The sequence below is a fragment of the Thalassophryne amazonica genome, chromosome 5 (genome assembly GCF_902500255.1).
Source record: "Thalassophryne amazonica chromosome 5, fThaAma1.1, whole genome shotgun sequence".
NCBI classification, from domain to species: domain Eukaryota; kingdom Metazoa; phylum Chordata; class Actinopteri; order Batrachoidiformes; family Batrachoididae; genus Thalassophryne; species Thalassophryne amazonica.
This window is the reverse complement of record NC_047107.1, coordinates 85,276,158-85,299,045: the sequence shown is the minus strand read 5'-3', so window position 1 is coordinate 85,299,045 and position 22,888 is coordinate 85,276,158. Positions and strand designations below refer to the sequence as shown.

Genomic DNA, 22,888 nt, shown 5'->3' with positions numbered 1-22,888 from the left:
GATTGCTTAATTACTGTGGCTGTGCATAGTGGAGCAAGTTGTGATCTAATACAGTAGTGTTCAGAATAATAGTAGTGCTATGTGACTAAAAAGATAAATGCTACTATTATCGTGAACACCCCCTTTTCTACTTTTTTTTCTACAACCCCTGGCAAAAATTATGGAATCACCGGCCTCGGAGGATGTTCATTTAATTTAATTTAATTTTGTAGAAAAAAAGCAGATCACAGACATGACACAAAACTAAAGTAATTTCAAATGGCAACTTTCTGGCTTTAAGAAACACTATAAGAAATCAAGAAAAAAAGATTGTGGCAGTCAGTAACGGTTACTTTTTTAGACCAAGCAGAGGAAAAAAATATGGAATCACTCAATTCTGAGGAAAAAATTATGGAATCACCCTGTAAATTTTCATCCCCCAAATTAACACCTGCATCAAATCAGATCTGCTCATTGACATTGACCCTATGCCATGACATTGACCCTATGTGTCTTTTTGCAAGGAATGTTTTTGCAGTTTTTGCTCTATGGCAAGATGCATTATCATCTTGAAAAATGATTTCATCATCCCCAAACATCCTTTCAATTGTCCAAAATATCAACATAAACTTGTGCATTTATTGATGATGTAATGACAGCCATCTCCCCAGTGCCTTTACCTGACATGCAGCCCCATATCATCAATGACTCAGGCAGTCATCTTTATAAATCTCATTGGAAAGGCACCAAACAAAAGTTCCAGCATCATCACCTTGCCCAATGCAGATTCGAGATTCATCACTGAATATGACTTTCATCAGTCATCCACAGTCCACAATTGCTTTTCCTTAGCCCATTGTAACCTTGTTTTTTTCTGTTTAGGTGTTAATGATGCCTTTCGTGTAGCTTTTCTGTATGTAAATCCCATTTCCTTTAGGCGGTTTCTTACAGTTCGGTCACAGACGTTGACTCCAGTTTCATCCCATTCGTTCCTCATTTGTTTTGTTGTACATTTTTCGATTTTTGAGACATATTGCTTTAAGTTTTCTGTCTTGACGCTTTGATGTCTTCCTTGGTCTACCAGTATGTTTGCCTTTAACAACCTTCCCATGTTGTTTGTATTTGGTCCAGAGTTTAGACACAGCTGACTGTGAACAACCAACATCTTTTGCAACATTGCGTGATGATTTACTTTCTTTTAAGAGTTTGATAATCCTCTACTTTGTTTCAATTGACATCTCTCGTGTTGGAGCCATGATTCATGTCAGTCCACTTGGTGCAACAGCTCTCCAAGGTGTGTTCACTCCTTTTTAGATGCAGACTAACGAGCAGATCTGATATGATGCAGGTGTTAGTTTCGGGTATGAAAATTTACAGGGTGATTCCATAATTTTTTCCTCAGAATTGAGTGATTCCATATTTTTTTCCTCTGCTTGGTCTAAAAAGTAACCGTTACTGACTGCCACAATCTTTTTTTCTTGATTTCTTATAGTGTTTCTTAAAGCCAGAAAGTTGCCATTTGAAATGACTTTAGTTTTGTGTCATGTCTGTGATGTGCTTTTTTTCTACAAAATTAAACAACTGAATGAACATCCTCCGAGGCCGGTGATTCCATAATTTTTGCCAGGGGTTGTAATAGCCCAATTTCATAGCCTTAAGAGTGTGCATATCATGAATGCTTGGTTTTGTTGGATTTGTGAGAGTCCCATGTGACAATAAGAAATATACTCAAAACCATGTCTTTATTAATAATAAGAGTATTTTGTTTCCCAATACTACATATGTAAGTAACAACAACTCCCCCTTGGAGCCCCCAGTCACCATACCAAGTTTGGTGTCGATTGCTGAATTAATGTGGCTGTGCATAGCAAACACACATGCACACACACACGGTCAGCTTTATGTATTAGATTTAAAAAAAAAATCACATGTACATAAGTATTCATACCCTTTGCGCAATACTTTGTTGATGGACCTTTGGCAGCAATTACAGCCTCAGGTCTTCTTGAATATGATACCACAAGCTTGGTGCACCCATCTTTGGGTAGTTTTGCCCATTCCTCATTTTCAGCACCTCTCAAGCTCCATCAGGTTGGATGGAGAGCGACGCTTCACAGACATTTTCAGATCTCTCCAGAGATGTTCAATCGGATTCAGGTCTGGGCTCTGGCTGGGCTACTCAAGGACATTCATAGAGTTATCCTGAAGCCACTCCTTTGATATCTTGGCTGTGTGCTTAGGGTCATTGTCCTGCCGAAAGATCAGTGGTGGGCACAGTTTCAATAATCCGATAACAGATAATTATCGAAGATAATGTTTTCATTATTGGATTATCTTTTTAGATAACTTTAAAAACCATTATCGGACTAATTATCTTCCGATAAATTTTTGTCCGATAACTTTTAGACCGATAATGTAGTAAACAAAGCTAAACAGTGACAAACATTTTTAAAATTTAAAATGAATGAGCACCTACCTGTTAAAAGTTTCCTAACAGATGTATAGTTGTCAGGATCAGACTAGGCGCGGCACAGAAGGTGGATGGATGCAAATGCAAAACTCACAGGGCCAGGTGTGATTGTATAAAGGCTTGCAAAACTCACAGAGACTGGTGTGATAGTAAAAATGCTTTATCTCAAAAAGGCAGGCAGGGATTTGGTACACAAGTAGACAGTCAGAGAGGTGGCGGTACCGGCTGGCGACAGGCTAAGGCGAGGTCCAAAAACATGCACTGGTCAAAACACAAGGCAACAATGGTCATGGGCTGAGGCGAGAGCAAGGTCAAAGGCAGAACATGGTCAAAAACACTGCAGAGTAAAACAGAGCAAGACAAAGGCCTGGAATGTGAACTAGAAAGCACAAATTAATTGGCAGGGAGTGGGAAAGTGAGGGGTTTAAATAACAGGTGCAGTAATTAGGAAAACAAGACACAGGTGTCAGGGTAAGTGCTGGAAGTGGCGTGGTCAGACAAGACAGAGGTGAGGCAGGAGTAGAGTGACAGGTGGGTGTGACTAAAAGAAACAGACTCAAAATCAAACCCCAACCAACTGTAACAAAAACTGAAAAACCTAACGCAGAGAAGAAGAAACAAGAAAAGAGTGCCAACATAAGACAGTAATCAACAAGAAAATAAAGGCAGAGACCACACTAGAAAGGGACCAACAAGTAGCAACATCCATCCATCCATCCATCCATCCATCCACTTTCTTCCGCTTTATCCGGAGTCGGGTCGCAGGGGCAGCAGCTCAAGCAAAGCCGCCCAGACCTCCCGATCCATACACAACTCCCCCAGCTCCTCCGGGGGAACCCCAAGGCATTCCCAAGCCAGCCGAGAGATGTAGTCCCTCCAGCGTGTCCTGGGTCTTCCCCGGGGCCTCCTTCCAATGGGACGTGCCCGGAACACCTCTTCAGCGAGGCGTCCAGGGGGCATCCGGAAAAGATGCCCGAGCCACCTCAACTGACTCCTTTCGACGTGGAGGAGCAGGGGCTCGACTCCGAGCTCCTCCCGAGTGACCGAGCTCCTCACCCTATCTCTAAGGGAGCGCCCAGCCACCCTGCGGAGGAAACTCATCTCGACCGCTTGTACTCGCGATCTCATTCTTTCGGTCATGAGCCAAATCTCATGACCATAGGTGAGGATCGGAACGTAGATTGATCAGTAAATTAAGAGCTCTGCCCCCCTACTCAACTCTCTCTTCACCACAACGGTCCGATACAGCGACCGCATACCTGCAGATGCTGCACCGATCCGTCTATCGATCTCACGCTCCATCCGTCCCTCACTCGTGAACAAGACCCCGAGATACTTAAACTCCTCCACTTGAGGCAAGGACACTCCACCGACCTGAAGAGGGCAAAGCACCTTTTTCCGGTTGAGAACCATGGCCTCGGATTTGGAGGTGCTGATTTTCATCCCGGACGCTTCACACTTGGCTGCAAACCGCCCCAGTGCACGCTGAAGGTCCTGAATTGACGAAGCCAACAGAACCACATCGTACGCAAACAGCAGAGACGAGATTCTGTGGTTCCCAAACCAGACCCCCTCTACACCCTGGCTGCGCCTAGAAATTCTGTCCATAAAAATAATGAACAGAACCGGTGACAAAGGGCAGTCCTGGCGAAGGCCAACGTGCACTGGAAACAGGTTTGACTTACTACCGGCAATGCGAACCAAGCTCCTGCTGTGGTCGTACAGGGACCGGATAGCCCTTAGCAAAGGACCCTGGACCCCGTACTCCCAGACCACTCCCCACAGGGTGCCCCAAGGGACACGGTCGAATGCATTCTCCAGATCCACAAACCACATGTGGACTGGTTGGGCGAACTCCCATGAACCCTCGAGCACCCGATGGAGCGTGTAGAGCTGGTCTAGTGTACCGCGACCAGGACGAAAACCACACTACTCCTCCTGAATCTGATGTTCGACCATCGGTCAAATTCTCCTCTCCAGTACTCTGGAATAGACCTTACCGGGGAGGCTGAGGAGTGTGATCCCCCTATAGTTGGAACACACCCTCCGGTCCCCTTTCTTAAACAGAGGGACCACCACCCCGGTCTGCCAATCCAGAGGCACTGTCCCCGATCGCCACGCGATGTTGCAGAGGCGTGTCAGCCAAGACAGTCCCACAACATCCAGAGACTTAAGGTACTCAGGACGGATTTCATTCACCCCAGGAGCCTTGCCACCGAGGAGCTTTCTAACCACCTCAGTGACTTCAGCCTGGGTAATGGATGAGTCCGTCTCTGAGTCCCCAGTCTCTGCTTCCTCTTCGGAAGACGTGACGATGGGATTGAGGAGATCCTCGAAGTACTCCTTCCACCGCCCAACAACATCCCCAGTCAGGGTCAACAGCTCACACCCGCACCGTAAACAGTGCTGGTGGAGAGCTGCTTCCGCCTCCTGAGGTGTCGGACGGTTTGCCAGAATCTCTTTGAGGCCGACCGATAGTCCTCCTCCATGGCCTCCCTGAACTCCTCCCAGACCCGTGTTTTTGCCTCTGCAACCGCACAGGCTGCGGCACACTTGGCCTGCCGGTACCTGTCAGCTGCCTCTGGGGTCCCACCTACCAACAAAGATAAGTAGGACTCCTTCTTCAGCTTGACGCCATCCCTTACTTCCGGTGTCCACCACCAGGTTTGGGGATTGCCGCCGCAACAGGCACCAGAGACCGTGCGACCACAGCTATGAGCAGCTGCATCGACAATGGAGGTGGAGAACATGGTCCACTCGGACTACATGTCTCCAATCTCCCCCGGGATCTGGGAGAAGCTCTCCCGGAGGTGGGAGTTGAAGACCTCGCTGACAGAGTGTTCCGCCAGTCGTTCCCAGCAGACCCTCACGATACGTTTGGGCCTGCCAGGTCTGACCGGCTTCCTACCCTCCCAGCGGATCCAACTCACCACCAGGTGATGATCAGTCAACAGCTCTGCCCCTCTCTTCACCCGAGTGTCCGAGACATGTGGCCGAAGGTCAGATGATACGACTACAAAGTCGATCATCGACCTCCGGCTCAGGGTGTCCTGGTGCCACGTGCACTTATGGACATCCTTGTGCTCAAACATGGTGTTTGTGATGGACAAACTGTGACTAGCACAGAAGTCCAACAACTGAACACCACTCAGGTTCAGATCGGGGAGGCCATGCTTCCCGATCACCCCCCTCCAGGTCTCACTGTCGCCGCCCATGTGGGCGTTGAAATCCCCCAGGAGAACAATGGAGTCCCCAGTCGGAGCGCTATCTAGTACCCCTCCCAGGGACTCCAAGAAGGTCGGGTACTCTGCACTGCTGCTCGACCCGTAGGCCGAGACAACGTTGAGAGACCTGTCCCCGACCCGAAGGCGTAGGGACGCGACCCTCTCGTTCACCGGAGTGAACTCCAACACATGGCGACTGAGCTGGGGAGCAATAAGCAATGCGACCCCAGCTCTCCGCCTCTCCCTGTGGGCAATGCCAGAAAAATGAAGGGTCCAGCCCCTCTCCAGGAGTTGGGTAACAGAGCCCAAGCTGTGCATGTAGGTGAGCCCGACTATCTCTACTCGGTATCTCTCAACCTCCCGCACAAGCTCAGGTTCCTTCCCCCCTAGCGAGGTGACATTCCACATCCCAGCAGCCAGGGGCTGTGAGCATGGACCAGGCCGCCGGGCCATCCGCCCTAGACCGCCACCCAATCCTCTCTGCACCCGACCCCCATTTCCCCCTCTGCAGGTCATGAACCCACAGGAGGGCGGGCCCACGTCACTCTTTCGGGCTGAGCCCGGCTGGGCCCCATGGACTAAGGCCCGACCACCAGGCGCTCGCGCACAAGCCCCAAACCCAGGCCTGGCTCCAGGTTGGGGCCCCGGCTCCGCCATACCGGGCGACGTCTCAGTCCTTGATTTTTTACTGGTCATGGAGGACCAGTAAAAAGTGGCAAGTGACAACAGTAAAACAGAAAATACAACTAATGACTACCCAGAAAATAAATGATAAACAGAGCATAAAACCAATGACAAATGTTATGTGTAGGACGCGGGTTAGAGAACCGAACCAGTGTCTGACTGAACCCAGCGCTAAATAACCAGAAAGCGGTTCCAAAGAACAAAATTTATTTCCCTCCTGTGCAATAATACAAGTGCAACATAAAACATTTAATGGCCTGGCGAGGTGAATGACAGTGCGCTCTCACAGCGTCCAAACGGATCGGAGCCCGGCAGTTCTGGACCGAAGAAACCCCGCCGACACCTCCCAGGTGGTTAGAACACGAACTGAATCTGTGAAGGATGGGCAAGATGAGGTAAGTTAATACTATAACACAAAACACCCTTCAGAGGCACACGTCATCAGAAACACATTCAGGTTTAAATTCAAGCTTAAGTTAAAGAGGCAGCTTCTCACGGCAAGTGGAGGATCATTAATCCGCACGCCACGGCGGTGAGGAGCAAACCACACAATTTTCACCACTGTTCCAATAAAGCTGAGTAAAAACGCCAATTTACAATCATTAATTACTCAAACAGTGATCACCTCTGAAGTGTGCTGACAGCGTGTATCCCTCACCCTTGACCTCCTTCATAGGCACGATGTGTCAGAACCTGGAGCGGCCCTCAGCGTCACACAAACGGTCATCACAAGGTCGATGATCCGGCAATTCAGCCCTGGTCACTCAGGGCTTAAATGCAGTACTTCATCTCATAATTGGTTCCAGCTGAAAGTCCTTAGGTCCGCACATGAGCGTCATCCACAGGTGCAACAGATAGGCTTTAATGAGGTTGCACGTGAGCGTCATCCACAGGTTCAGCAGATAGGCTTCATGAGGGTGAAGGATTCTTCTGTACAGCACATTCCTTTCAGGAATCAGTTCAAAACCACCTGGAGAGAAAAACAAAATAAAAGCAGCACCAAAAGTCCAGCCAAACCCCCCAACACACAACAGACAAAAGTAATATGCACAGAAAAGAGATACTCAGAACAAAAACAAAACAAGACTTAACAAGTGACTAAAATACAATGGCCAAATACATATAGCCAGGGACTAGAATCATGATAAACAGAAAATTAAAGACACAGGATCGAAGACTGATACACACATGAGTCCAGATAATAACAAGAGCTCAGAACGAGCTGAATCATGACAGCACTTCCCCCCAAACGGCTGGCACCGACGGCCAACAGAACAACACCTTCAACAACCCAAAGGGACCCACGGCCAAAGACGAGCACGGGAGGGAGGAGGGGGACCGGAAGGAGTGCAATAATAAATCAGAAAACAGGCAGGAACCCCAGGGACCCACCCCAGTTAAAGGGACTACCAGGGGAGTGGCCAAAAGGCCACCCAGGGACAGGAAGTCCAGCAGGATGACAACAGAACCCTATGCAGGGGACAAAGGAACACCAAGAAGGCCAGCCAAAACAGAGTCTGGGCGGCAACCACGTGGGCGATCGTGAGGCTGACCCAAGGTGATCGGAAGGACGGACAGGACATGGGGTGGCTGGACGAGACTCACGGCAGAATCCGGAGGACGCCCGCGGGGCCTATCACCAAACCTGGAAGAGCTAAGGGGTTGGCCAGGAGGTCGATTCATGTCTAAGGGCAGGCCTGGAGAATGGCCGGACAAAGTAGCTGAGACAAAGGGAGGACACGGGTTAGAAAATGGATGCACATTATTGGAATACGTAAACCTAGGGGTGACAGACCGCCCATGACAGGAGTGAAAGAAGGAGGAAAGTAACGTAACCAATGAACCAGATGAGACCTGAACCAGTTTACAGTAGTGACCACTAGTGCCGGGAAACGAGCAATAAATCAACAAAATCCCAAAAAAGCAACTGAGAGAGAGGAGGATACCAAAAACATAACCTGTCCAGGAGGTAACAGAGAACTACAAACCCTGATGCAACAAGGGAAAAATAGATGGGGGGAAAAATAAAAGGAACTAACCTGCTGAAAGGAGGGATATACTGACTGGACAAACCAACGTAGCGAAACCTTATCAGAGCCCTGGTACATTAATGACCTAGCGAGGGAACGACATGATGAAGAGAACAGTTTACTCAAAAAATGTAGAAGGTGTGAACACTGACCAACCAAATTTAGAGAACCAACCGGGAAATTCATTATAGAGCTGCATGAGGTGTTAACAGAACAAAGAAGTCATTTAGTCGAGAAATGTGATAAATAGCGAAACCAACGAAACAAGATGCAGAACCCAGACAAACCAACAAAAGAACTCCATGAAACAGAAAACTGTTATGTGTCGGACGCGGTCGGAGCACCGACCCAGCGTTTGACAGGACCCAGCATAAAATAAGCAGAGCACAGTTCAAAAGGTAACAGAATTTAATAAACATAATAGTGAGTGGAGTGATAAACAACACAAAAAGTCCGCGGTCTGGTGAGGTGGAAACACGGTGCGCTCTCAGCAGCGCAAATGGTCCGGAACCACAGCAGTTCGGACCCAGGGACCCCGCCGACACCCCCCAGGCGGCCGCGACAAACCGAGTCTGCGAAGGAAGAAATTATGAGGTGAGTCCAACACTCTCCACACAGAGAGACACAGCTCAAAGGTGCACACAATCAGCAAACACTTCCTGGCTTTAATATAACTCAGCTTCTCACCCTGCAGGCACGGAACAACTCAGTTCAAATCTCCACTGCAGCAGAAGCTGATTAGGCGATTAGCATAGCGTAACAGCTCAATATAACAAGGTGTGAGGGACACCAAATCCACTATCATTACTTCATGAAAGTCACCAAAAACATATTACCTCAGGAAGTGTGCTGAAGAGCGTGAGACCTCACCCAATCCTCCTTCACAGACTGTGGCGTCAAACCTGGAGCGGTCTCTGCGTCCGTAATGGTGAGATTGTTCTCCTGACATCGATCTCACACGTCTGCTCACAAGGTCGAGTCTCTGGCAATCACACACTGTGCATTCAAGGTTTAAGTGCAGCAAGCTCTGATCAAGACAGATACACCACAGCTGTGAGTCCTGATGACCTGCACGTGATAACAAGCCTCAGGTGTTCAGGGTGAGGTCCTAATACTCAGCCACACGTCAGCCACTCAGTCCTGAACGCATACCACCTGGAGGGAGAAACAGAAAACAAAAACAAAGCCAGCCAAACACCCCAGCCCACAACAGAAAACTGCTTAAACAAAAAATATACAAAATCAAGGACCCAACCAAGCACACGTATGGGCTTATCAAAAGCAGAAGACTCAGAGGAGAAACGAGAAGGAACATTAACCACACTGCTACAAAGGTGTTCAATCTGTTTCATATTGAAACGTAAACCAAGAGGTGATCCAAAACATAAAATAGACCCAAAATGCAGCATACCAGTAATAACTGAAAAAGGCGTGGTGCACACCTTACAAATGAACCTGTTCACATATTGAAACATGCTGCTGACAACCGCATTCACTGAGCAATCACACCAACAAAATCTACTTAGGGGTCGACAAAACCGAGAAAGCTCAAATGCAAATCTGGGGAATAAATCCTCCCACCCACAAATGATACAGGCAGATATAACACAATAGGAAAGCATTATTACATACTGTAAAGCGGATTGTGTTGGTAAACAGCAGGAGGTGAACTGACAAAAGAAAAAGCTGCCCCAAAAAATAAGGAAACGACTGACTCACTGTCCGGCTGATCATAGACGTTTGAGTTCCTGGTGTGGATGGTTCAGATGACTGGGTGAGGTGAGGAAGTTCACCAGGTGAATCCTGGGGAGAGGATGCTGTGGGTGAATCAGCAGACTCCACCCGTGACTGTGGTAAGGCGCATCATGGCTGATTCAACAGGCTCCGTCATCGACTGTGAGGAAGCGCGCGTCATGGCAGATTCAACAGGCTCCATCATTGATGGTGGAGAGGCGCGCATCATGGCTGATTCAGCAGGCTCCGTCATCGACTGTGAGGATGCGCGCGTCGTGGCAGATTCAACAGGCTCCATCATTGATGGTGGAGAGGCGCGCATCATGGCTGATTCAGCAGGCTCCGTCATTGACTGTGAAGAAGCACGCATCGTGGTGGATTCAGCAGGTGCCGTCAGTGACTGTGGGGAGGCGCGCATCGTGACGGATTCAGCAAGCGCCGTCGGTGAGGTGTACGTCGGATCAGTGCTCTCTGATGACATTGAGCACCATAGGGTGTGGAGAGCTGGGGAATCCTGACGTGTGCACGCTGTGGGGAAGCCCTGTGGTACATATACGGCGTAATGCTGTGTGGGGGCGTGACTTTTCCAGAAGGTTCTACTTGTTCCGGATGCGTCACGGCAGGTGCCGCTGTGCGCAGTGGAGACATAGATCTTCCTGATGGCTCAGTGGATGATCCGTAAGGTAAAATCTCCGCTGAGGGGTCAGGCAACAACAAGGCTTATCTTTCATTTGAGGAAGCAACAGATTATAGCGCACAAAGCTTACGTGGTACTGGTATTGGGGTCTGACTGGGTGTAGCCAGTGTGGATGTGGCATACGACCGTGGAGCTGGTTCTCCTGGTTGGCACTGCACAGCCGGCTTCCGCGTAACTGAACGTCGTGCTGGTGTCGGTGGCAGACAGAGCATGATTGGTGTGACCAATTGAGATGGCGAAACTGCTGCAGTAGACAGGGTGATGAACTGTGGCACGTCTGAACAGGCCTCATAAATGTCACATTCAATCAGAAAGTCCATGGGATCTTCAACACATGGAGGCATCTGACCTTGCCTAAAAAAGTTCTTGATATTACCTAGATCAGGAAAAGTTGATACGACCTCAAGCTCGGTCTGCAGGATCTGGTCTAATGCTGCTAGGACTCGCTTTCTGTCCAGCCAATCAGTACTGTCCCAGTATTCATAAAATAAGTCTTGAATCATGGTCAGAAACATGGCTGTGTCCTGCAGTGTCTGCACTTCTGTATCAGATGATGTGTCATCCTCAATGTCTTCCAATCTGATTCACAGTCTGAGAGTGGGAGACTGGACAGGTGTAATTCAGGCTGACTCACCCAAGCTGGGAGATGCCCTGCAGCAAACAAACTGTCCAGGTCTTCTAGGTCAGGAAAAAATTCAAAAAGCCAGGAATTGGCTTCCACCAGATTCCAAGCTTTGTCCAAAAAAATCAAACTTCTTCTTTGGGGTGTAGCAGGAATGAAAACAGTTGAAGAAAAAGTTGATCTGAGAAAAAATGTCCTTAATGGTGGCCATGTCTGGGATCATGACAGTTGGGTATGAGCTTGCTGTGTCCATTTCTGGCCAGTTTGTTCTGTTAGGATCAGACTAGGCGTGGCACAGAAGGTGGATGGACACAAATGCAAAACTCACAGGGAGAGGTGTGATTGTATAAAGGCTTGCAAAACTCACAGAGACTGGTGTGATAGTAAAAAGGCTTTATCTCAAAAAGGCAGGCAGGGATTTGGTACACAAGTAGCCAGTCAGAGAGGCGGCAGTACCGGCTGGCGACAGGCTAAGGCGAGGTCCAAAAACATGCACTGGTCAAAACACAAGGCAGCAATGGTCATGGGCTGAGGCGAGAGCAAGGCCAAAGGCAGAACATGGTCAAAAACACTGCAGAGCAAAACAGAGCAAGACAAAGGCCTGAAACGTGAACTAGAAAGCACAACGAACTGGCAGGGAGTGGAGAAAGTGAGGGGTTTAAATAACAGGTGCAGTAATTAGGAAAACAAGACACAGGTGTCAGGGAAAGTGCTGGAAGGGGCGTGGTCAGACAAGACAGAGGTGAGGCAGGAGTAGAGTGACAGGTGGGCGTGACTAAAATAAATAGACTCAGTGACTGAAAATCAAGCCCCAACCAACTGTGATAAAAACTGAAAAACCTAATGCAGAGAACAACACAAGAAAAGAGTGCCAACATAAGACAGTGATCAACAAGAAAATAAAGGTGTTGTGTGGGCCGCTGAAGAGGAGGTACTGCTGGCCCACCACCACCAGATGGCGCCCTGCTTGAAGTTCGGGCTTCAAGCACGAGAGGGCGTCATAGCAACCGGGAGTGACAGCTATTACTCGTCATCAGCATCAGCTGTCACTCATCCACATCATCACCACCACCTTAAAGGCCGGACTGCAACTCCACCTCCCCGCCGAGAAATCAGCTACCGTTCAGGTAATATTCTCTGCTGTACTTAACACTGACTAATAGTCTGAACTTCTTTGCAGCCGTTTTCCTGTGGGTGTTGCCTTATCTGTGGGATTGGCGTTTGGTGTGATCAGCGATGGCTTCGCTTCACACCCCAACCAGATAAGTGGTTAGACAGGAGCTGCACGAGTGTGTGATTGGAGGTGGAGGTTTTCCCTCCTAACTGTATACAGACTGTGGGATTACTGAGTGTGCGAACTCACACTCATCAGGACTGTCTCTGTTCTCTGCCAGCAGTACTGGGTCTGACTGCTGAAGACAGCGGCCACCTGGGGCGCAGGGCTTGGCGGCTCCGGTGTTCTTCAGCTCCGTTGGTGGTGGAAGCTGTGTGGGATCCGGCTCTTCTCTCGCCAGGCGTCTTCTGTCGTCGAGCCTGCCCACACGTCACCTGGTGTATAATTGACAGTCTACCATATTGTTATTGTCTGTACGTCGTTGTGCGATTCACAACATTAAATTGTTACTTTTGGCTTATCCATTGTCCGTTCATTAACGCCCCCTGTTGTGGGTCCGTGTCACGACACTTTCACAACAAAAGGCAGAGACCACACTAGAACGGGACCAACAAGTGGCAACAGTAAAACAGAAAATACAACTAATGACTACCCAGAAAATAAATGATAAACAGAGCATAAAACCAATGACACAAGTAATATGAACAGAAAAGAGATACTCAGAACAAAACCAAAACAAGACTTAACAAGTGACTAAAATACAATGGCCAAATACATATAACCAGGGACTGGAATCACGATAAACAGAAAATTAAAGACACAGGATCGAAGACTGATACACACATGAGTCCAGATAATAACAAGAGCCCAGAACGGGCTGAATCATGACAATAGTTCTACCCTCTGCAAACAGAAGAGAGCTGCTTCTATGAGAAACTGCTCTATCCTCTGCAGGCTAAGGTGAAGTGTTAAAAAAAAAATATATATATATATAATTTCCTTTAACACCATACTGATACGCTGGCAATATTACCCAAGTCATTCAGAGGCATACATTTTAAACTTATGGTTCAAATTTTAACCAAACTAATTTTAACCTAACTAATTTTAAATTAAAGTTATTTAAAATTACTGTCACATCTGAAATTTTATAAAGTGAAAAGATCAGATATATGTTTTAGTTTTAAAGTAATGCGCTAATTTTTAAGGTTTTAGAGAGCACATGCTGTGCCCAGCAGTGCATTGGGTAGGATAGGGTAATCTCAGTACACTCACGACAGGACAAATGCATTTCAGACACTCTGTTCAGGCTCCACGGACAACAGCATTAAACTCTAGTGCCTAAAACTCTCGTGAATACGAGGTCTGTTCGAAAAGTATCCGACCTTATTATTTTTTAAAAAAAACATATGGATTTGAATCACGTGTGATTGCGTCAGACAAGCTTGAACCCTCGTGCGCATGCGTGAGTTTTTTCATGCCTGTCGGTTGCGTCATTCGCCTGTGAGCAGGCTTTGAGTGAGGTGTGGTCCACCCCTCTCGTCTATTTTTTATTGCGAATAAATGTCTGAACGATTTGGAGCTTTGCTGCATCAATTTTTTTCCAGAAACTGTGAGAGACCTCCAGATGGACACCGTTCGAAAAATTAATATGGCTTTCAGGGACGATTTTATGGGGATTAAACAGGGTGTTACTGCCGCTTTAAGGACGCCCACACCTGCTGAGAGCGCCACGCGCTCCCAGCCCCAATCGACAGGCTGACCCCGCCGGAACAACCAGATCATTTCCAACGTGAAAGCTTTGTTGATCCGGGACCTCATCTGACTTTCACAAAAAGGCAGAAGATGTGGACATCAGCACTTTTTCCGGCACATTCCACTGTTACAGTAGTTTTTTTCATGGAAAGAAAAGTGGAGAGACGCGCCACGGCTCCGTTCATTACGCGGGACAAAACCACCTCGGTGTTGGTCTCTCAGGACAGCTTTCAGGTGGATTTCAGATGGATTCCGGTTGCTTTCCAGTTGTGTGAATATTCGATTGTGATTGTGCATGAGCTGGACATGCCAGAACATGTCCCGTGAGGCTTCATCACGGTGTTGCTTTGCGCCGAGCAGCTGCACCGCGATGTGCGGAACTCCACCGCACGTCTGTCTTAATGTGCCGGAAAAAGTGCTGATGTCCACGTCTTTTCACAATTCCTGTGCTAGTCAGATGACTTACCGGATCAAGACAGCGTCCAGTTTAAAAATGAACGGCACATTTCACTGTTACAGGAGTTTTTGTCATGGAAAGAGAAGCTGCTCCACCGCGCGTCGTGGTCAGTGTTGCCACAGTTACTTTGAAAAAGTAATCCAATTCCTGATTACTGATTACTCCTTGAAAAAGTAACTTAGTTACTTTACTGATTACTCAATTGGAAAAGTAACTAAGTTAGATTACAAGTTACTTTTTTAGTTACTTTCCCCAGCTGCCGACAACAACCCTCTGCCACCTCAACATGACAATGATACTTGTTTTGCCAAAACTCACTTTATAGTCACCCTTTCTTGGCTTCAATGAAAGTAAATACTTGTTTTATAAAAAGTAAAATAAAGACCTCTTTCTTGACCTCATATTTAACTGTTGACAGCACTGTAACAGTAAAACTTGCAATTTCTAACCTACATTGTTTATAAATGTAACTATTAAATTCATTCTAACATTTTTCTAACATTTAAATTCTCTCTAAACATTTTATTTGTCAAAATTATTATTATTTTAAGTAGTATTAGTAGTTGTAGTAAAAAAAAAGGCTTCAAAACTGGACCTTTAATCTAAAATGTCTTTGTAAAGCTCAGTGCAGGTGTGCTGCTGTCACTGTGCTTTAAAAGGTGAGGATGAGTCGTAGCTGTTGCAGAAAAACGCGGATGAAAAGCTCACAGCTCGCTTAAAGTGTGTAGTTCAGTCGAACCCCGACCCCCTGCCCACGGACCAAGTATAATGCTGCTATCGACCCATAATGCAAAAATAATAGTAACGCACAATGACTTGGAGAAGTAACTTTAATCTGATTACTGATTTGGAAAGATTAACGCGTTAGATTACTCGTTACTAAAAAAAGTGGTCAGATTAGAGTAACGCCTTACTGAGTAACGCATTACCGGCATCACTGGTCGCGGTGCACCTGCTCGGCGCAAAGCAACGCCGTGATGAAGCCTCACGGGACATGTTCTGGCATGTCCAGTTCATGCCCAATCACAATCGGATATTCACACGACTGGAAAGCAACCGGAATCCGTCTGAAATCCACCTGAAAGCTGTCCTGAGAGACCAACACTGAGGTGGTTTTGTCCCGCGTAATGAACGGAGCCGTGGCACGTCCCTCCACTTTTCTTTCCATGAAAAAACTCCTGTAACGGTGGAATGTGCCAGAAAAAGTGCTGATGTCCACATCTTCTGCCTTTTTGTGAAAGTCAGACGAGGTCCCGGATCAACAAAGCTTTCACGTTGGAAATGATCTGGTTGTTCCAGCGGGGTGTCAGCCTGTCGATGGGGGCTGGGAGCACGCCTCGCTCTCAGCAGTTGTGGGCGTCCTTAAAGCGGCAGTAACACCCCGTAATCTGTTTAATCCCCATAAAATCGTCCCTGAAAGCCATATTAATTTTTCGAACGGTGTCCACCTGGAGGTCTCTCACAGTTTCTGGAAAAAAATTGATGCAGCAAAGCTCCAAATCGTTCAGACATTTATTCGCAATAAAAAATAGACGAGAGGGGTGGACCACACCTCACTCAAAGCCTGCTCACAGGCGAATGACACAACCGACAGGCATGAAAAAACTCACGCATGTGCACGATGGTTCAAGCTTGGCTGACGCAATCACACGTGATTCAAATCCATATGGTTTTTTAAAAAAATAATAAGGTCGGATACTTTTCTAACACACCTTGTATATTCTCTAGGTTTATAGACGTTATTACTGTATTTGCGTTTGTTAAATTCCACGCATCTTAAATGTAGCAGACACGGATTATCTGGAATTTTGTTTTGGCAAGTTTTGACGGTCTCTACTGCCATTTACTGGCCAGTAGTGTTCATGGCAGTATTCGTCCTGAAGCTGGACAGACACTGTATGATATTTTTAATCACTGTACTCGGTTTCAGTTCAAACTGTACCACAGAACCGCATGGTGTAAATGTTCAGAGCACCCGATTTATGTTCTCACACACATTGTACGGTCAAAAACCACACGTCGAACTCATGTTTCCAGAAGCAATACGTAAGCTTTTTTTAAAATGAATTTACAAAAACTCTCGATGAGAGACATCAAGGTTTAAAACAAAACAAAACAACAACAAAAAACATCACAAGACAGCTCTGCGGCATTTGCACATGCATAGTGTGAGCGATTGGATGCTTGTAGCTCTTCAGCAGCAGGATACCCTCAAGACGGCTGACCAGAATAATATGAAACAGGTTTGATTTTCATTCGACCATACGATCGGCAATCAGGAAGTGGTCGTGAGATGTTAGATGCAGCTTGTTATTCCATGTACACTACATGATGCAGGACGCGCGATTAACCTGAAACTTGCTCTAAAAAATTCTCGCACGAATGAAAAATCATCTGAAAAAGGGCCAAAACTCGCACAGTGTAAAGCCATTTATGTGTCAAGACAATATTGAGTGCACGTTTTAAAACATCATAAAACGTGTGCACAACATAAAACGTGCGCACATTATAAAACGTGCGCACGGCACTAATAAAATGAGTGCACATTCTCTCCACATGCAAAATATTTTGCGATGACACTTCCAGGGCTCCGTAAAAATGCCTGTTTTTACAAAAAAAAAAAAAAAGGAATATTTTACAAAAGCACATTTACAGTGAGGAAAATATGTATTTGAACACCCTACGATTTTGCAAGTTCTCCCCCTTAGAAATCATGGAGGGGTCTGAAATTTTCATCTTAGGTTCATGTCCACTATGAGAGACATAATCTAAAAAAAAAATCCGGAAATCACAATGATTTTTTTAATAATTTATTTGTATGTTACTGCTGCAAATAAATATTTGAACACCTACCAGCCAGCAAGAATTCTGTCTCTCCTCTCACAGACCTGTTAATTTTTCTTTAAGAAGCCCTCTTATTCTGCACTCTTTACCTGTATTAATTGCACCTGTTTGAACTTGTTACCTGTATAAAAAAAACACCTGTCCACACACTCAATCAATCACACTCCAACCTGTCCACCATAGCCAAGACCAAAGAGCTGTCTAGGGACACCAGGGACAAAACTGTAGACCTGCACAAGGCTGGGATGGACTACAGGACAACAGGCAAGCAGCTTGGTAGAAGACAACAACTGTTATGATTATTTATTAGAAAGTGGAAGAAACACAGGATGACTGTCAATCTCCCTCAGTCTGGGATTCCATGCAAGATTTCACTTTGTGGGGTAAGGATGATTCTGAGAACGCTCAGACCTACACAGGAGGACCTGGTCAATGCAGAAGAGAGCTGGGACCACAGTCACAAAGATTACATTAGTAACACATGATGCTGTCATGGTTTAAAATCCTGCAGGGCAGCAAGGTCCCCCTTCTCAAGCCAGCACATGTCCAGGCCTGTTTGAAATTCACCAGTGACCATCTGGATGATCCAGAGGAGGAATGGGAGAAGGTCATGTGGTCAGATGAGACCAGAATACAGCTTTTTGGAATCAATGCCACTTACCATGCTTAGAGGATGAGAACAACCCCAAGAAAACCATCCCAGCCGTGAAGCATGGGGGTGGAAACATCATACTCTGGGGGTGCTCTTCTGCAAAGGGGACAGGACGACTGCGCCGTATTGAAGGGAGGATGGATAGGGTCATGTATGGTGAGATTTTGGCAAACAACCTCCTTCCCTCAGTCAGAGCATTGAAGATGGGTCATGGCTGGGTCTTCCAGCATGACAATGGCCCCAAACACACAGCCAGGGCAACTAAGGAGGGGCTCTGTAAGAAGCATTTCAAGGTCCTGGAGTGGCCTGGCCAGTCTCCAGACCTGAACGCAATAGAAAATCTTTGGAGGGAGCTGAAACTCCAAACCTGAAAGATCTAGAGAAGATCTGTATGGAGGAGTGGACCAAAATCCCTGCTGCAGTGTGTGCAAACCTGGTGAAGAACTACAGGAAATGTTTGACCTCTGTAATTGCAAACAAAGGCTACTGTGCCAAATATTAACATTGATTTTCACAGGTGTTAAAATACTTATTTGCAGCAGTAACATACAAATAAATTATTAAAAAAATCATACATTGTGATTTCCGGATTGTTTTTTTAGATTATGTCTCTCACAGTGGACATGCACCTAAGATGAAAATTTCAGACCCTTCCATGATTTCTAAGTGGGAGAACTTGCAAAATCGCAGGGTGTTCAAATACTTATTTTCCTCACTGTATCTGTAAATACCAACACATGACACACGTCACATTAACGTGTTGGTTTACATAATGAATGACTGAACCAATTAGTGTTTAGCAGAGGCACATTTTACCCAGAATCCTTTGCGATCTGTCTGTGTTTGTTACAAAACCTCAGAATTAGTGCATTATTCAACATTAAAAGATATATGTTATATTTTAACTTTGTACAAATGACAGAATCGACATTAATGGAGTTAGTCTATCGGTATTAATGTTATTTATAAATCAAAACCATAAGTCAGTATGGCTTTATTTTCCAAGACGTCTGCCTGACCGGAGCATTGTGATTGGTAGAGAGCTGGGCTTTGGCTGCTCTAAGCTTGTGGCTGTCCTGGAAGCTGTGTAGTAACAAGAGCGTCCAGCAGGGGGCAAGATGTTCAAAGACAGAAGTACTGACTCATTGTTTGGGTCTGTTGTTGCTTTTGATGCTACCAGAAACGATCATGGTGTTAAAACTCAAAATCAGCTTGTTAGTAGTTGCAAATGTGCCAGAGACAATACTGGAATTTATCGGTTATCTGTAACTTCCGATACATTTTTGGGTGGTTTATCGCTTTATCTTTATCAAAGATAACTTTTCAGTTATCTGATTATCTGTTATTGAAGTTAATTTTTTGGTTATCTGTGCCCACCACTGCAAAAGATGAATCATCCCCCCAGTCTGAGGACAAGAGCGCTCTGCAGCCGGTTTTCATCCACGATGTCTCTGTACATTGCTGCATTCATGTTTACCTTAATCCTGACTAGTCTCGCAGTTCCTGCCACTGAAAAAAATCCCCACAGCATGATGCTGCCACCACCATGCTTCACTGTAGAGATGGTGCCTGGTTTCCTGAAAACATGACACCTGGCATTCACACCAAGGAGTTCAGTCTTTGTCTCATCAGGTTGGAGAATTTTGTTTCTCATGGTCTGAGAGTACTTCAGACTGCTCCATAAATGGTTTCCCTTCTGTGAGGTTCTCCTCTCTCCACAGAGAAATGCTGGAGCTCTGACAGAGTGACCATCAGGTTCTTGGTCACCTCCCTGACTAAGGTTCTTCTCCCCCGATCGCTCAGTTTAGGAAGTAACAGAAAGTAAAGCCACTAGGAATAAATATGGAGGAGACATCACAGTAAATGCAAGAGAATCAACTAACACTCAGGAGAATTCACTTGAGTGACTTCACTTTAACTAATCTTATTAGCAACGGAACAGGTCTCAGACTCACTTCAACTAAATTCTGAGTCTATTAGTGAAGCTTAGGGCTAGCTGCCGACGACCACCTTAGTATTCTCTGATTTCCTATCAATTTTCTGCTGGTGAACTCCTACCTTAGGTGCAGTTTTTCTGGCCAACCGATTTTGCTCTTTTTCTCTCTGTCCGAGGCACTGATAACACCACTGACTGTTCCTGGTCCAGCACCGTCAAGGCACCGGACTGACCTCTGGATGTCAAGCCCATTCCATGACAGACCAGAGGTCCTGGGCTGTTGCCTACCTGTGCTGGACATTATATATTAGAGACCCAAGATCGACTCTCCTGTGTTTTCAATTTAGGACTCTGTTTTTGTTGCTCCTCTGTTTGTAAACAAACTTTTGTACAATCTATAAAAACCTTGTAACTATTAGAATGGCCTAAGCAGTGGGTCTCCCCTCTGGGTCTGGTCTGCTTGAGGTTTCTTCCCAATTATCTTCAGAGGGAGTTTTTCCTTACCACTGTCACCTGTGTGCTTGATGAGGGGATGGGGGGTGGTAAGGTGAGACCTTACTCATGTGAAGCACCTTGAGGCAGCTTTGTTGTGATTTGGCACCATACAAATAAAATAAATTGGAATTGAATTAAGTGCACAATGAACAAATCAATTACATGGAAGAGAAACCATGAGAGAGCAATAAAACAACAGAACATAATATGTGGGAGATAACACTTGAAACAGCAAAAACAGTGGAATTGGAAGGTTCTCAGTGCTTAATACACCTGTGACCTCAGGATGAGGTTAAAAATTGTGGTGAGATATGTGACAAGGTAGTCCAGACAGGAAAAAAAAAAAAACTTTCCACTAGCTTGGCTTATCAGGAGGGGGATTCCTCCTCTTCTGACTTTGTTGTATGTTGGTCTTGAAAGCGAGCAGTCTGGTGTTCAAGATTCAAGATTCAAGATTCAAAGCTTTTATTGTCATATGCACAATAAAGAAACATGTTTCCCTGTGCAATGAAATTCTTACTTTGCTGCCCACTGCCCAAATATATATATATAAATAAGTATAAAATATTTAAATATAAGTTGGGGGGGGGGGGGGTGAAATAACATAAAATAAGCATGCTGGTAAGAACTATAGAATATTACAAGCAATGTAATAAAAATGTAATAATGTACATAATGTACATAATAAAAAGAAATATACACTGTAAGAAGGGAAATATAAAATATGCTTGTGTAATGGCGTACATGATATGTACATGATAGTGAATGTTGCACACTGATGCACTGTTTTGTGCAACATTCAGCAGTAAATGGTTTCATGCAATTAGTGCAACGGAGCCAATGGATTCAAGTTAACAAACCCCACCAGAGCCATAAAGATGCCATTTGGTTACAGATAATCATTTTACTTTATGCATATGTATTTAATTTTACTAAATAAATTAAATTAATCAGTTCATGTTGGACAATTTTTTTCAAGTGTTTATGCCATTTATAAAGAAAATATAAATCATTTTACATATAATACATTACATATTTAAAACGCGAGTAATAAGGATAAAGCTAATCTGAAGAAAATCCTCGTGAAAAATATATCTGCAATTCTTGACGAAAAGTAACAAGCCACAAAGTAAGCTTTTTTCCTCATTGCAGCGTGAAAACAGCCATGTGTTTGGTCACGTGATCACGTTACGCGAAGACTCGACGTGCGTGACGTAACGTTGTCGGCTTCGCCAGTTTCCTCAACCGTACACCCAACTGATGTGTGATTAAAAACTGGAAGACAGCCGGAGGACGAGGGGCTATTTTGTTTATGAAAAAAAAAAGAAAAAAAAAAAGACCAGGAACTAGGCGGTTCTCGCCGTTAGCAACAAACGCAGTTGGTAATGTCTTTAAAGTCGTGTTTTTACCGAAGGAGACAGTGACAAAAGCCCGTTTGAAAGCCCACAAAGGCTGCTTTTTTATTTTGTGTCGAAAGGCGGGTAATACAAAGCGTCGTGCGGCCAAATCATCTACAATTTGCACAGGATTATTGTTAAAACCAGTTTGTGCAGCTGTGACTGGTCAGCGACAGTACATGGATTACCTGGTAAGTAAACCAGTACTAACACAGCCAGTGTTTTTTTTTTAAGTAAACCTTTGGTTCGACGTTTCGATTCGTGATTTGGGTCAGTAATCCACGTACTACTATCACTCAGGTGTCTGTAGTGTGAAGAAACAAAGTAGAGTTTTGTTTAAGATCCTGCGGTTCCGAACAGTGTTTCATGAACTTGTTTTCATGTTAAACACAGGGGCGTAGCCTGACGGAGTTTCTACATTGCGATTGACCGACAAAACAAACAAACAAACAACAACAAAAAAAAAAAACAAGGTGTTGTAACTTGTGACAACATCATGGAAAATGTGCTATTTTGCTATTCCAAGCTCCCCCCCCCCCCCACCCCCACCTAGCAAACAAACGCACAAGCTGGTAGCAAATGAATTCACCCCAGGTGAAGTCACCCCATTTTCAGTGAAGTCAGCCCTCTTCAATTATAATTAAAAATGACTAGAGTTAGGGACCTGCCAGTGTGGCATATAAAACTGGGCAGTGCCTCCTGCCTCATCACTGGGCTTTTTACCTGACAATTATGTTCCGTTACCTTAAAACATCATCTCCTTAACAAAACTTGAGTAAGAACAGTGTATTATGCCAC

The 22,888-nt window shown here is 45.4% G+C and overlaps 1 protein-coding gene and 1 long non-coding RNA gene across 3 annotated transcripts in view; one reads left to right on the top strand and one right to left on the bottom strand.

Annotated features, from left to right (window-relative positions):
• Positions 1 to 357: 357 nt before the first annotated feature.
• LOC117510871 lies at positions 358 to 20,670 on the bottom strand. Its single transcript, XR_004560833.1, has 3 exons — positions 20,525 to 20,670; positions 7,577 to 7,579; positions 358 to 369 (listed from the first exon to the last, which is right to left on the bottom strand). It is a non-coding gene; the product is annotated as an uncharacterized LOC117510871 (long non-coding RNA).
• A 1,274-nt stretch (positions 20,671 to 21,944) lies between these two features.
• Positions 21,945 to 22,888, top strand: part of arl15a (ADP-ribosylation factor-like 15a) — a 432,264-nt gene continuing 431,320 nt past the window's right edge. Inside the window, exon 1 of one of the 2 annotated variants that reach the window (XM_034170762.1) lies at positions 21,945 to 22,281. In XM_034170762.1, the coding sequence (XP_034026653.1) occupies positions 22,006 to 22,281 (276 nt within the window). In that variant the 5' untranslated portion in view covers positions 21,945 to 22,005. The remainder of the gene's footprint in view (positions 22,282 to 22,888) is intronic. The other variant, XM_034170761.1, reaches the window with a different exon arrangement.